The sequence below is a fragment of the Micromys minutus genome (assembly GCF_963924665.1).
Source record: "Micromys minutus genome assembly, chromosome: 27".
NCBI classification, from domain to species: Eukaryota; Metazoa; Chordata; class Mammalia; order Rodentia; family Muridae; genus Micromys; species Micromys minutus.
This window is the reverse complement of record NC_137962.1, coordinates 36329234-36344419: the sequence shown is the minus strand read 5'-3', so window position 1 is coordinate 36344419 and position 15186 is coordinate 36329234. Positions and strand designations below refer to the sequence as shown.

The 15186-nt window shown below is 44.4% G+C and overlaps 1 protein-coding gene across 1 annotated transcript; it reads left to right on the top strand.

Moving 5' to 3' along the window:
- Positions 1-698: 698 nt before the first annotated feature.
- WBP2NL (WBP2 N-terminal like) lies at positions 699-14412 on the top strand (the record flags this gene model as incomplete). The annotated part of the gene is made up of 6 exons (XM_080939237.1): positions 699-760; positions 6088-6196; positions 6446-6587; positions 6750-6842; positions 9003-9107; positions 13841-14412. The coding sequence occupies 6 exons, from the start codon at positions 699-701 to the stop codon at positions 14410-14412; spliced, it is 1083 nt and encodes a 360-aa protein (XP_080795363.1).
- Between the last annotated feature and the right edge of the window lie 774 nt (positions 14413-15186).

The window sequence follows — 15186 nt, the reverse complement described above, 5'->3', positions numbered from 1 at the left end:
CAGAAAAGTCAGAGCTACATAGACCCTGTTTACAACAACAACAAAATCTGAAACCAGGACAGGTCTTACAATGAAAACATATCTGATTATCTGATTATTTGGCAATTTTCATTTCTTCACCGGCGCACTAACACTCCAGTGTGTCTTAGCAATAGACTGAGCTCTTACAAAGGTTCAATGGATCCAAGAACTGGACCCAGTGAAGGTTGAAATTCACTGACCTCGCTCTTCTTTTCTGGCTGTTCTTTCACAAGACCATATTTTCTTTCATAAGGTTCTTTCATAAGGTTCTTTCATAAGGTTCTTTCATAAGCCCTCTTTGATGGAAGGAAGCTCTGGTCTTAAAAGAGTGGAGGAAATGTACACCCTCAATGTGGGTTGATTTGGTGTAATCTGGACTGAGATTTGGGGCTAATGGCTACTTTTTAAACCTCTATCTCCTATCAGGACCAAGGCTGGCTCCAAGCAGGACCTCCCCGTTCTAGGGGTGAAGCCAGCTCCACGCACACACCCTCTTTCCTCACTAGGGCTCTCTCTCTCCCTGACTAGTGACAGTTCCTCTTGTGACAGCTGCCCACCCAACTGCAGGGTTTCTGCGCCATAATCTCCGCCCTCTCCTCAGGGCCCCGCCCTGCCTTGCAGGCCCCGCCCCTTCCCATTTGAAGGGCTGGCGGCGGCGGGAGGGGACCAAGAGCAAGATGGCGGTGAACCAGAACCATACGGTGGACCGCCGTGGGGCCGCCATCCCGCATGGTGAAAGGTGTCTGTGGGGACTTCTGGGCTGCTGTCGAGGAAGGGATGCTCAGGGTAGACATGCGCACTAGAAAGCCCTCTGCGACTTGAGGACTTTCCCGCCCTTTTCGAGCTCCTTCTTCGGAGCTCCGCCCTTGACGTTTGGGCGCATGCGTCAATGAGAATGATCCAGGAACCTGTGGCTAGGTGCATCCCCTGAGGCAAGGACTGTGTGAAGATTGGGGCAGCCTCTATTGGCTGTGTGAGACTTTACTACTTTAAGAGGGTAACAGTCGCCCTGAGGGCCCTGGGTGTGCCTCATGTGACCGGGAACAAAGGGGTAGGCAAGTTGGAAGAAGGGGTAGGATGTGGAGTTTAGGCACCTAATCCAGAACTGTCACAGGCCTTCCTCCAAATTCCCCAGAAGTTCCCTTTGCTGGTTGCTTCAGTCTAGGACATGACTATGTCACCTTTACTAGAATGGTTGGGAACAATAGTAGGGGTGCCCAGGAAGAATGGCACTCCCAGTCTGTCGCAGTGCTGAGGCTTTGAAAGAGGCTTCCCTGTCTGGAGAAGCCCATCTCTAGGCAAACTTAATGACTTGGATGCATTCCCCTCTTTATCCCTCACCCACTTTCCTCACCCTCTGTCTCTGCCTCTTCTGGATTATGTCCTCTCTCCGCTGATTTTCTTTTATTTCCCACTTAGCTGTGAGTCTCATTCGACAATGTGCTCAAAGAGAACCCCGAGGTCAGTTTGAGGCCAGCCTGATCTACAAAGCGAGTTCCAGGACAGCCAGAGCTACATTGTAGAAAGACTCCAACTCAAAAAAGAAAAGTTATTTTTTTCCCCTTCTTGTTCCTTTAAATTTTTAGAGTCTGTGCTCTTAAATATGTACCAGTAGTTTTCACAGAACAGCTAAGCGTGACAAGTGTTGTTCTTTGTCTTTATAACTGCTCTGTCTGCAGTGAGCAATTTCCCTCATTTCACAGGTAGGAATTCGAGAGGTAATTTGCTCAAAGCCATTTTTGGTGCACGTGGGAAAGCCTGAACTTGGATTTGAATTAAATGCCACGCATTAACTTCTCTTGCTGGCCTTTAGAAAACTTTTATCTCCTGCTTCCTCTTCATCAAAGAACAATCTGTTCTCTGCATTTCTCAAATACTGTAAGGAAGTAGTTTGAGAGGTGGAAAATGGGTTCTATTTTGAGTTTTCTTTATGATTTTCATACACATTTGAGAGTTCACTTAACAATTGTGTGTTTGACTGTGATCAGACTAAGTCTTGCTGTTTATTTATTTGGCTAGGGCTGGCCCTGGACTTGTGATTCTGCCTTAGCCTCCCAATAAATGTTGTGGTAATTAAACAACTACAACAAAATGTCCCAGGATATCTTAGATTTGGGGTTGAACAAGGATTGATTCACACTGGAACACCAACCGTTGGCAGTAATAAGACTATAGATATTGACACTGAGAAGCATCCGCAGTGTATTGATAAATGAGGAAGTAACTTACAAAGAGGTTGGTTGGTGGCGGAGAAGCATATATCTCAGTGATGAGGAATAAGTTACTGATTCAAGTTGGAGGTGAAGTATTTTTGTTTCTATCTTGCCTTAGCATAGACATGTTGAACATTCCTAATCTAAAAAACCCAAATGCGCCATCGGAGCCAGTTCCGTGACAATGATGCAAGTCTTCTGGGAATACAGATGCATGCCCCCGTGCCTGGCTCGTAGATAACTGGTCGTCATGGCTGAGAGGTCATAAATGTATGGGCCAGGCTGGGTTGTAAAAGTGGAAAAGACTGAATTGTTTTATTTCATCATTATTTAAAATTGTGCAGCTACTTGATGTCACAGTAGGTAAATCAGGGGGGAAATTGATGACCCAAATTCCAACTTTCAGTAAGCTTTGCATTTTGGCATGCTTTCTCTGCACTTTTTCTTTGGGAAGCTTATGCTTGTTCCACACCCCCCCCCCCAACAACGGCTTTGTCTCTAATTTACATTTGCTAATATAATGGGATATAATGGGACAGTTTCCAGGAGCCATATCTATATTATTGCTGTCCATGGCTGGTACTCCAGTGTGCATACATCTTGGCTTGGTTCTCCGGGTGAACTATTCTGAGGCTCTCCCCTCATTTGTAAGCATTACTGTTTAGAATAATTTTTTAAAATAAAATTGTCTGTGTGTGTGTGTGTGTGTGTGAATGTGCATACGCACATGCCAGAGCACATATAAAAGTCATAGGACGATTTGCAGGAGTTCTGTTATCTTCTATTATGTGTGCCCCGGGGATCGAACTCAGATCACCAAGCCCAGTGGCAAGTGTGTTTACTAAAGGAGCTATCTTGCCAGGCCCTGGTTGAAAACATTCCTTTCTTTACCCATCTATCAAAATGAGGCTGGTATTGATTACCCAACCTGGTTCTCTGCCTTACCTGTGATACCAAGGATGCTGTGAGAGGCAAGGAGGAGCCAGGTTGAGCCTCTCTTCTGCTATGAAAAAAACAGTAATGACTTTTTCCAGTAATAACACAGTGTATGCACCCAGCTTGCCCTGGTTATTTTTCATGTGTAGTGAATTGTGAATTTGAAAGATGAAGATACTAAGCATTGTGAAAGAATTGTGTTTGTCTAGCTTTGGATAAAAGTCACACCATCGCAGTAGACAAATCATTTGATGGAGTGAGTGCTAAAAGCATTGCTGTTCACAGAAGAGTAGCTGAGTTCACCTGAAGGTGAAACCGCCTTGACAGTCAGGGACTGTGCGAGAAGGGGACCTACAAGATATTTCTGTCATATCCTGTTCTGCCACAGGACCCTCGTTCAGGTCCCAGAACCTGTGGTGAATGGCACACAAGTGCCTGTAACTCCAGCTTTAGAGGGAACCAGCATCCTTTGGCCTCCCAAGGGCACCTACAGACTCACATATACCACCCTCCCCCACAGAGGTCTTACACATAATTAAAAATAAATCCAGGTGTGCTGGTGCATACCGAAGGTGCAACCACCTGGTGATTCCTCCACTCAGGTTGATGCAAGAGGATCCTAAGTTCTAGGCCAGCCTGGGCTATATAGCAAGACCCTATCTCAAAAACAAAAGAACCCCTGAGTGCCACCAAATACCTTTTCTGGAAAATTCCATTCCATGATACTTTGTTTTATACATAACATTGCTTAAATAGACAGTTACCTTCAGGTTATATAAGTAAGATATATATGAAACAATTGAATGTCATTTAGACTTGGGTCTCATCCCTCAAATTTCTTATATATGCAAGCATTCCAAAATCTAAAACTGTTCTGATCCTAAATATTTCATTAAGAGATACTCAAGTTACACTAAAAAATAAAAATAATCAGGATTCAAGCAACTAATCTTGAATTAATTTTAATTAAAGTGGGAAAATAATACCATTAGCTCTCACGGTGTTATTGTTCTCCCATATAAAAGTTATTCATGCCTGGTTAGTTTATGTGAGTTTCACTGTTGTATTTTGTGGTGGTTTGAATGAACATGTTCTCTATAGTCTCAGAGATGTGGCCTTGTTGGAGTAGATGTGGCCTTGTTGGAGTAGATGTGGCCTTGTTGGAGTAGATGTGGCCTTGTTGGAGTAGATGTGGCCTTGTTGATGAAAATGTGGGCTTTGGGGTTTCAAGTGCTCAAGTCAGGCCCAGTCTCTCTCTCTTCCTGCTGCCTGCCAATCCAGATGGAGAACTCTCAGCTTCTTCTCTAGTACTATGTCTGCCCGTGAGCTGCCATGCTTCCCACCTTAATGATAACGGACTCCGAACTGTAAGCCAGCCCCAATTAAATGTTTTCCTTTATTTTAATTTTATCATATGGGTGTTTTGCTAGCACGTATGTTGTGTGCCATGTGTGAAACTATAGTTACCAGTATTTGTGAGTCGCCATGCAGGTGCTGGGAATTAAACCCAAGTTCTCTGCAAGAGCAGTCAGTGCTCTTAACAACCAAGCCATCTCTGCAGTCCTGCTGTCTGTCTGTTTTGAGACAGGATGTCACTAAAGAGTCTTGCAGATCATTACATAAACCCAGGATGTGAGCCTTGAACGAAGGGTGTGTTCTGTGATCGTTGTGGATGTACAGGTGCATATGCTATGAAGTGTGTATTTGTGAGGTGTGCACTTATCCTATATAGCTCTGCTCACTCCCAAAATTTTACTGTCACAAACTAGAGTTTTATATATTATCATCACCACTACAAATGTGGAGTTACTGTTTTATCCTATGATCTTAAATGGATCCTTTTGCTGTATTACTCCAGCTAGCCCCTTTTCCTCAGTTACGTGACTTCATTCTGAAAAAATCTAGAGCTTTCTTTTTCTTTTTGCCAGTCCAGTGAGTTCCCCAAGCTCAAATCCAGACAGCGTCCCACCTTCCTAACGCGTGCTGAGCCTTGGTGCGTCTACACAGCCAGTCTTCTCCCAAGTGGGTAGTCTGCTGCCAGTGATCTGCTTCTCCATCTCTCTTAATGCCTCTGACCCCCCCCCCCCCCCGGTCTGGATTGTTCCTTGTATTCTTACCTCTGTCTGTTTAAAACACCTATTTCTTAAGAATCGGCTCCAGCCACATCCTTTCCATAAATCCCTCCTGTCAAATGACTGGGACATTTTTGTGCCATTTATGTGGCACATGTCTCCGATTACTTGCATGGTGTTCCCTGTTCATGCTTCCTTTTCTTATTTAAAAGAACATGTTTAGTGTCTTATCCTTTGGTAGAGCCACAGCCGGGAAGAAGGAGGTCATTGTTTCTAATAATCACCAGGGAGGCAGTGAACAAACTGAAACGAAGAGATGAGAGAGCTAGATTCTGTGAGTGAAGAGAGCATGAACCCGAATTGTCCCCACTCAGAGAGAAGCTGGACTAATGTGCCAGGGTGCAAGCACCTGTGCCCTTCCTTCCTTACCAGCTAAACATTCCAAGAGCCCAGTTCTTCCACAAGAAATGTAAGGATGAGTGGGGCTGGAGAGATGGCTCAGTGGTTAAGAGCACTGACTGTTCTTCCAGACGTCCTGAGTTCAATTCCCAGCAACTGCATGGTGGCTCACAACCATCTGTATCGGGATCTGATGCCCTCTTCTGGTGTGTCTGAAGACAGCTGCAGTGTACTCATATATATATAAAATAAACAAATCTTAAAAAAAAAATTAGTGACAGACATTGAAAATAGAAATATGCTTGAAAAGACAAAGAGAACCCCATGATAAAAAAGGGGAGGAGATCTGTCTCTTACTGAGTGCTGGGATTAAAGATGTGCGCCAGCACTGACTAGCTCATTTTATGTACATCTTAACATGTGCTGCCTGCCTTGCCTCTCCGCAGTCTCTTGAAGAAATGTTCAGATGTGGACCTCTCCTTCCCCCAGCCACCGCCAGGCTCCAACCTCTTCAGTGGGACAAAGAGGGGGGCTCTGTTTCTCACCTCATACCGGGTAACTTGGACTTTTGATTGGCCGATTAGTTTACATTTGTTCCTAATGCTTTAAAAAAAAAAGTTAAATATTGGCTTTGAAGGTGGTCTAAAATTTTTTTACTTTGAGACTTCCATTTAGAAGAAGGATGGAAGAAAAGAGATGTTTCTCAGTTAGGCCATAGTGCCCAAGTGACCTTGAGCTTGCTTTCAAAAGTCTATCCACGGACAAATTCTGAATTCCTTCTCCAAAGTTTCCTTCCTCATTCAGGTGATTTTTGTGACTTCACATCCGGACAACAGTCCCATGTTGTCTTTTACGATGCCATTTCGTCTAATGAATAACTGTACTGTTGAACAACCAGTCTTTGGTGCAAACTACATTAAAGGGACAATTCAGGCAGCTCCAGATGGTAAGTTTTCTCTCTTAGAAATGCCTCGCCTACAGCCCAGAAAAGATGCTAGAAAGATTAAGATTAAAACCTGTTTCATGTTAGAATTCAAACAAAAGCTAACCTCCCCATTTGAGAGTGTGTTCCTCAGTGTCGGTAAACATTTGTCCTTTCTTCCTCTAGGAGGCTGGGAAGGCTCTGCTACTTTTAAAATAGTCTTCAGGAAAGGAGGTGCTATCGACTTTGCCCAGTTGATGGCCAAAGCTGCCTCTGCTGGTGAGTGATAAAACTAGTAAAAGCTTTAGGGGCTAAGGAGTTGAAACGGGCCTCTTACTCAGCAGAGTGGCTAGCCCCGTATCAGGCATTTGGTATTTCTATATGAATTCATTCAACAAGCATTTCTGAGTTTACCTATTGTCTTAGTCAGAGTTTCTTCACAAACATCCTGACCAAGAAGCAAGTTAGGGAGGAAAGGGTTTATTCAGCTCACACTTCCACATTGCTGTTCATCACCAAAGGAAGTCAGGACTGGAACTCAAGCAGGTCAGGAAGCAGGAGCTGATATAGAGCCATGGAGAGATGTTACTTACTGGTTTGCTTCCTCTGACTTGCTCAGCTTGCTTTCTTATAGAACCCAGGACTACCAGTCCAGGGATGGCTCCACCTACAAGGGGCCCTCCTGCCCTTGATCACTAATTGAGAAAATGCCTTACAGCTGGATCTCATGGAGGCATTTCCTCAGGAGTGGCTCCTTCCTCTGAGATAACTCCAGCTTGTGTCAAATTGACACACAAAACCAGCCAGTACACCTATTGTGTGTCAAATCCCACACTGTGTGATTATAAACCTCATCCTGTCCTGGAGGAGCTGGGAGCCTGTGGTCAGACATCTACATGACTAACCTAAAACTGCTGGTCTTTTGTGCCACATCCTGCACACCTGGATCCCTGACTGGAGCAGCTCGGGAATGAATACACACAGCCATGTACAGGATAGCTGGATGTGGTGGGTTTGCTCACTGGGACTGAGCCGTACCACGAGCAGCCCAGAAAGTCAAGAGTGTTGAATAGAAAAGAACAAGCAGAAAGGTCAGGTATTCTCAGTAGAGGACTGTTGGAGCAGTCTCAGGCTGGGAACAGTCGAGCTGTCTGTGATCTCTGTCAATATTTGTACATGGATTATAGGAAGACTTTGCCAATTCCCTGAGCCTGGCCTGGGGAAGGCTTTGCCATGTGTATTTTGATCTCTTCGCCTTGGCCTTGCTTCTCTTGTCTGCTCTTATCATCTGTAAGAGGAGACTAGGGATAACTATGTCCTATACTACCGACCTCATGGCTTTCTGTGACTGATAAAATACTCTTCATCCAACCTGGCTTCTGTTCATGCCACCCACACTTTTACAGTCCAGTAAGACTGTGCTTTGTGCCCTATCCACTCTCCTGGTTGCCTTTTCATTCTGTCAGGAAAGGCTCTTTCCTTCCTTTCCTTTCCTTTCCTTTCCTTTCCTTCCTTTCCTTTCCCTTTCTTTCTTTCTTTCTTTCTTTCTTTCTTTCTGTCTGTCTTTCTTTCTGTCTTTCTTTCTTTTCTTTCTTTCTGTCTTTTTTTCTTTCTTTCTTTCTTTCTTTCTTTCTTTCTTTCTTTCTTTCTTTCTGTCTTTCCTTCTTTTTCTTTCTTTCTTTCCACCTCAGACTCTAAAATATATGTTAAAAGCACAGTCTAGGGCTGAAGAGATGCCTCAGCAGGTCCTGAGTTCAATTCCCAGTAACCACATGGTGGTTCACAACCATCTGTAATGGAATCCAACACCCTCTTCTGGTATGTCTGAAGACAGCTACATTGTACTTATACATATAAAATAAACACATCTTAAAAAAAAACACAGTCTAGTGAAGATGGATATTCACAGACATATGTTTGCTTTAACAGAGGCATGAATATGGATTTGCAGATAAAATGGAAAAAGGGTATAATGTGTCTAAGTTACTATATCGAGTGAACTAGGATGCCATGTATCATGGTCAAGACCCATAATCAGTGTAAATCTGAGAGGAAATGAGTTCCACTTAAAGACAAGTAATTTAGCTGGCATTTTAAAAATGTTGACTGTAGTGGGCAGTGGCCTGAGCCAGTATGATGCTCATAAAACCTTATGATAGAGAAACTAGTATTATGAGAGATGGGAAAACAAATTAAGGGATGGTTAGATAGTGAATACTGTTAGGCCTAAATAACCACAGCAGTGAAACAAAGTTGCTATTCTCAAGAAATATGCAGCTTAAGAAAAGGGCCACATGTATTTTTTTACCTGGTACCACAAGACTGTTTATTGTTGGCTCACATGTAAGGTGTCAGTGCTGATCGTTATTCAATTCATAGCCAACACATACCTGATTTAAAAGAATAAAGAGTTCTTATCTTGCCAAATTGTCTTCTCAGCTGCCCAAGGAGTTCCACTCAGAGTTGCAAGCTTCTGGATGGGCCCTCTAGGAATTTATGTCATCACTGGGGAGAGGAGCTTGTATGCCCCACAAGCATGCCAAGGTGAGATGTGGGAAGAGGTGGCTCCAGGAAGTGGAAAAGTATGCTAGACCCTGGACAGTTCACCACCTTGCTTCAGGGTTTGGGGCTTTCATAGCTTTATTTCCTGGTTGAAACCCAATACTGAGTAAGCAAAGGACTGAACTTGCATTTCAGATCTCATTCTGCTTGCTTGCCTGTAAACCTGTGTGCCTGGAACGGGGATGGCCTGGAATTCGCCATACAGTTTCAGCCCACTGAATACTGAGGTCTCGTGTGCATGTTGTAGACTTACTTCGATCATGGTTCATATGGGCACCTAAGCAACTCCTATGAGAGCTGAACAGAAAACACAGCTCTGCCCACCTCATCTCCTATTTTTCACATCTACCATGCCTAAGATGGAGGAAGTTGGAGGCTTCTAGGAAGACCTGGCTTGCTCAGTAGTATATGAGTGAGGCACCATTCCAGTTATTTACGATATGTTCTAGATTAAATGTTACTGATTTAACATCTCATTTTGAAATCCAAGATTAAAAAACTGTATACATAGCCCCCTCATATTGGTCACGGGCATTCATGTCCCTTGCACTAGACTGCAAATGCCCATCAGCAGTTTTCAGCACTTGAAGGCTGACTTGAAACCAAAGAACCAAAGGAGACTACACAGTGTGAGGGATTAACAGTGCACAGCAACAAGAAGATGAACCAAAGGTCCTGTCATAAGAGCCTTAATGGAGGCCGGAGAGAGGCTCAGTGGTTAAGGGCCAGTACTGACTCCTCTTCCAGAGGTCCTGAGTGCAATTCCCAGCACCACATGGTGGCTCACAACCATCTGTAAGGGGATCCAATGCCCTCTTCTGGTGTGTCTGAAGACAGCTACAGTATATAAAGAGAAAGAGCTTTTAATGTCAGACCCAAACAACACTTTAGGGAAAAGAAAAAGAAATGTTGATTCTTTCCCAGAGTTCCCATTTCTCTGGTTAGACTTCTGCTCCTGAGATAATTAATAAAAGGTTTTGTTATTGAGATGGGTCTCTTGTAGCTCAGGCTGATCTCTGCCTTACTATATAGTTGGGGATGTCCTTGAACTTCTGATCCCCCTGCCTCCACCTCTCAAGTGCTTGGATTACAGGTGTGCAGTACCATACCTAGTTTGAACGACAAGGTCTTCCACTGTTGTTTAGTCTGGCATGGAATTTATTCTGTAAGAAGCCACATTATCCTTGAAATGTGGTAATCCTTGTCTCAGCCTCACCTGGTGCTAGGGTTTTGGGTGTGAGGCTGTTGTTGTTTGTAAGGCTTGGTGGTACAGGACTTTATCTACTGAGCCGTCTTGCTGGTCCTTTGTTTTTATTTTTGTGGTTAGTTGGATTTCTGCCTTTGCTGTTGTTTTCCTTCAGAGGCAGGCTCTTACCACATAGCCTGGGCTGACCTGGAACTTACTATGTAGACCAAGGCAACTTCAAATGTAAAGATTTGTCTGTCTATGCCTCCAGATTAAAGACGTGTGCCACAGTTCTCAGCTGCCGTTTTTGCCCTTGAAGTCAGCATCTATCTGAGAATTGAGAATCTATCACCCAGAATTGAGATTATAGGGATGCAAAACCCTACTTGGATGTCTGTGGCTTTTTATTGAATGCAAATCATGATGTATTAAGTTACAGATCCAGATTGTGGGTTTTTAGTGTGTGGTTTTCCTCTAATCTGGGTAGGAGTGAGACTCCTCAGTTTCTCTGGTTGTAGGTTCCAGGGCTTTAGTTTCTTCTTGCTCCTTTTCCTTTCTGTTGTCTTTGCCTTTTCACACAAGCACAGCAGTGTCCACGTTTTTCCTCATTGTTACATTGTATCCATATATGCCCACTGTTACACTGAAGTCCAGTTTCTGGCCTTTGTATTCATTGTCTCCATGTTTTGTGGTGGTGGCAGCTTGCCTTGGGATCTTAATTCATTGATGGATTTTTGGCTCATCTCTTTCTTTTTTAATTGTTATATAGGGATGGAAGTGATGGTTTCCAAGCTCTTCCCCCCCTCCCAGCCCCCAGGGTTTCTCTGTGTAGACCCGGCTATCCAGTACTTGCTCTGTAGAACAGGCTGGTCTTGAACTCAGAGATCTGCTTGCCTCTGCCTCCCAAGTGCTGGGATTAAAAGTGTGTGACACTACTAGCTGGCTGGTTTCCAAGCTCTTAACCTGTTCTAGCCCAGACATCGGACATGTAAGACTACTGTGATTTTATGTCCTTCTGTTGTTTGTCTGGCTTGTTGACTTAAAAGGCAAGTCATCATCATTCTAATATTTTTAAATATGTTTCTATTATTTGTCTTAGTGAGTGTTTCCATTGCTGTGAACAGACAGCATGACCAAGGCAACTCTTATAAAGGACAACATTTTACTGGGGCTGGCTTACAGGTTCAGAGGTTCAGTCCATTATCATCAAGGCAGGGCATGGCAGTGTGCAGGGAGGCTTGGCACTGGAGGAGGTGAGAGTTATATATCTTATTTTGAAGGCAAACAGAAGACTGGTTCCCATTTTGCTAAGAGAGACTCAAAGCTCACCTCCAAAGAGATACACTTCCTCCAAGGCCACACCTACTCCAACAAGGCCACAAAACTCATGGCCTCTTTTTAATTGTAGTTGTGCTTGTGTGTATTCCTAAATATATAAATAAAATCTTCTCAGTCTATAGAATATCACTTGTATCTAAATGTTTTCAGGGCTGACCATTTGGTGTTGGATAACCAATTTGTGGTCTTTTCTGGGGAAGACTGTTACTTCCACTGTTGCCTGCAGGTTTTTTTTTTTTTTTTGCCTAGGGTTGAAACTTTATGGGCTTTCCCCCTTTCATAGTACCATGGCTATTGGTGTCTTCCTCCTCCAAGTCATGTTTAAGCAGCCATGCTGGTAAGACTTCATGAGTTAGCTTCTCTGACATTTTTAAGGAGACAATACTGGAGGAGAAGGTAATCATCAGTACCACCCAGCTACACACTCTGTGATCTCTAATGCCAATCTACCTACAAGATACACTAATACTAATATACTAATACTAATGGCACAGAAGCTATGGGAGTAACCAGCTAATTTCTATTGGATTTAAGGCTCACTCCATTAAAGAGCCCATACCCGATACTGCTAAAATGGCCAAGAACCTTCGACTAGATAGACCATGAACCTAGAGGGAAACTAATACTGTTATTCTGCTAAAGGAACATAGCAACAAAACGTTTCCTAATGACATGATATAGCCACTGATTAGTGTGTCATTCAGTCCTCATCAGAAGCTTCTTGTTACGGGGACAGCAGTTAACACAGGGACCCACAGCTAGACAAATACAGACAGAGAGAGAACACTTAGTCTTAAATGAGGTATTTTCAACAATCCTGTCTTTCTTTTCCATGAAAAGACACCATGATCAAGGCAATTTATAAAATAAAGCATGTAATTGAAGGCTTGCTTACTATAGCTCCAAAGGGTGAGTCCATAACTGTCACTGTGAGGAGCATGGTGGCAGGCAGGTGGGCATAGTGCCGGAGCAGTTGCTGAGCTTTTATATCTTATAAAAAAGCAGACAAAGTTAAGCCTGGTCTTAGTATGGGCTTCTGAAACCCCAAAGCCACCCTAGTGAACACCTCTTTCAACAAGGCCACAGCTCCTACCCCTTCCTCTACAATTCACCAAGACACTCGAGCGTACGGGTGCCATGTTCCATTCTCATTCAAACCACCACAAAGCACCCTCCCCTGAAGGCCCAGGGTCTATGCAGAAGATAAAGCAGAGCGATTCTAAGAGCCATAGGTGACAGATGACTTCAAGGAACCAGTGTCTTCTACACACAGCAGGTCTGAGCTGCTTGACTCACAGAGACTGACAACACACACTAGACCTTCACAAGTTCAAAACAGACAAAAACCCCCTTATCTAGAGGGGGTAGCGGTGGTGGACACAGTAGCTATTTGTAATTGATAGCCTTTGGGAAAGGGGAAGTAATTCTCTCCAGTGGCATGTCTCTGGGTATATCAACCACACTCCAGGGCAGACCCTAAACCGAGGAGTGCTAGCCAACACGAAGTGGTTTTGTTTGTTCCTATTTTTGTTTGTTTGTTTTATGGTTTAAGGAGTGAGTGAGTGAGTGAGTGAGAGAGAGAGAGAGAGAGAGAGAGAGAGAGAGAGCGCATGAGGTAGGTGAGGTAGGGAGGGGAGATGGGAAGATTGGCAGGAATTGGGGGAGAACTCTAGTTATAAATGGTTGTGCCATGTGGGAGCTGGTAATTGAACCTGAGTCCTCTGAAAGAGCAGCCAGTGTTTTTAACTACTGAACCATCTCTCCAGAGCCACCCCGCCTCTAAAATGATCTTGCCCATTCTAGTTTCCAAATTATACTCCTCACTGAGGGTGTTCCTCTTTTCATAACCACAACAAACGTTACCAAATACAATATATATCTGCACAACTCTCAGGAATGACCGATGTAATGAGAAGGCTATTTCCAGTTAATTCAGACCACCTCACCAAAAGGAACACCACCTTACCCAGGTAACAGCTAAAGATAAGGTTTTTAGCATGGCTCCATTCTCATGTGTGTTTTTTCTTGGCCTTGTTTTTTTTTTTTTTTTTTGGTGTTCTTCAGTTATTCTTTGTTCTTTGTTCACAGGGTAACAACTTTTTTTCCTTCTTTTTGCCATTCTCAGTTGCCTACGGAGTCCCACCTGCGGGATGCGGAGTCCCACCTGCAGGATATGGAGCCCCACCTGCAGGATATGGAGCCCCACCTGCAGGGTATGGAGCCCCACCTGCAGGGTATGGAGCCCCACCTGCAGGGTATGGAGCCTCACCTGCAGGGTACGGAGCCACACCGGCAGGATACATAGCCCCACCTCCCAGATACGATGTCCTGCCTCCAGGATATGGAGTTTCGGGATATGGATCCCCTCCTCCTCTCTACGTAGCTACCCCTATGGGCTATGGAGTCCCACCTCCTGGGTACGGACCTCCACCTGTGGGATATGGATCCCCACCTCCTGGATATGAAGCCCCCACTATGCAGTATGGAGCCCCTCCTCCCGGATATGCCACTACACCTATGGGATCCGGTTCCCCACCTCCCGGATATGAAGCCCCGCCTGTTGGGTACGGAACTCCTCCTTCAGGGCGTGAGTCCTTACGTCCTGGATCCGGATCCACAGCCTTGCCTATAACACAGGACGCACCACCTGCTGAGTCTGAAGCAGGCCGTCCCGCGTCTGTGGCAGCCCAGAATCCTGAAGTTCAAGCATCTTTTCCCTCTACCTCGTCTTCACAGGCCCATTCTCCCCCCTCTAAGATGTAAACCTTGAAATTTCACCAAGCAAAACCGCACTCTAGCTTTGGAGTCAAGATAACACGGAGCACTTAGGTATCTGATCACAGACCCATTCTCGGTAGTTTGTCTCCCTCCATGGGAGTTCAGTCACAGGGCAGAGCCAAGCCTTATCTTCATGCCTTGATTTTAGAAGCAGTTTCATCTCTTGGTTAGCTGGATAAAGAAGGAACAGGGCCAGAGGGTTAATCCCCTAATGACTTGCTTGCCATAGGCTGTATTTAAAACATACCTTGATGTGAGTTTGCAAAAAGCCTCCTGCTCTCATCTGTGTTCAAACCCGCTATGCTACTCTTTTTGTAAGATACTAAGATCTGTTAAAACGTCATGCTGAGAGCTGGGCCTGATGGGCCAGGCCTGGAACCCCAGATGGCAAGTTCAAGGCTTGCCTGCACTGCGGAGTCAAAGTCAGCCTAGTGAGATCCTGTCTCAAAAACTATAAAAAGGGACCAGGGATAGAGATCAGTTGTGCGCTTGCCTAGTATGCTGATGGTTGTAGGTTTAATCCCCATGGGTTAATTCGGGTGCCAGGCACAGGTGCACACACCTGTAATCCCACAGCACTTGATAGGAAGGAGGCTCAAAAGTTCAAGGTCATCTTTGGCCATGTAGGGAGTTAACTGTCAGCTGGGGCTACATTAGAACCTGTCTCAGAAGGAAAATCCAAACTTCATCACATTGAACACAGCTGTTCCTATTAGTGGAAATAGGACTACCTTAATTATAGAGGATCTTCTAAATTAC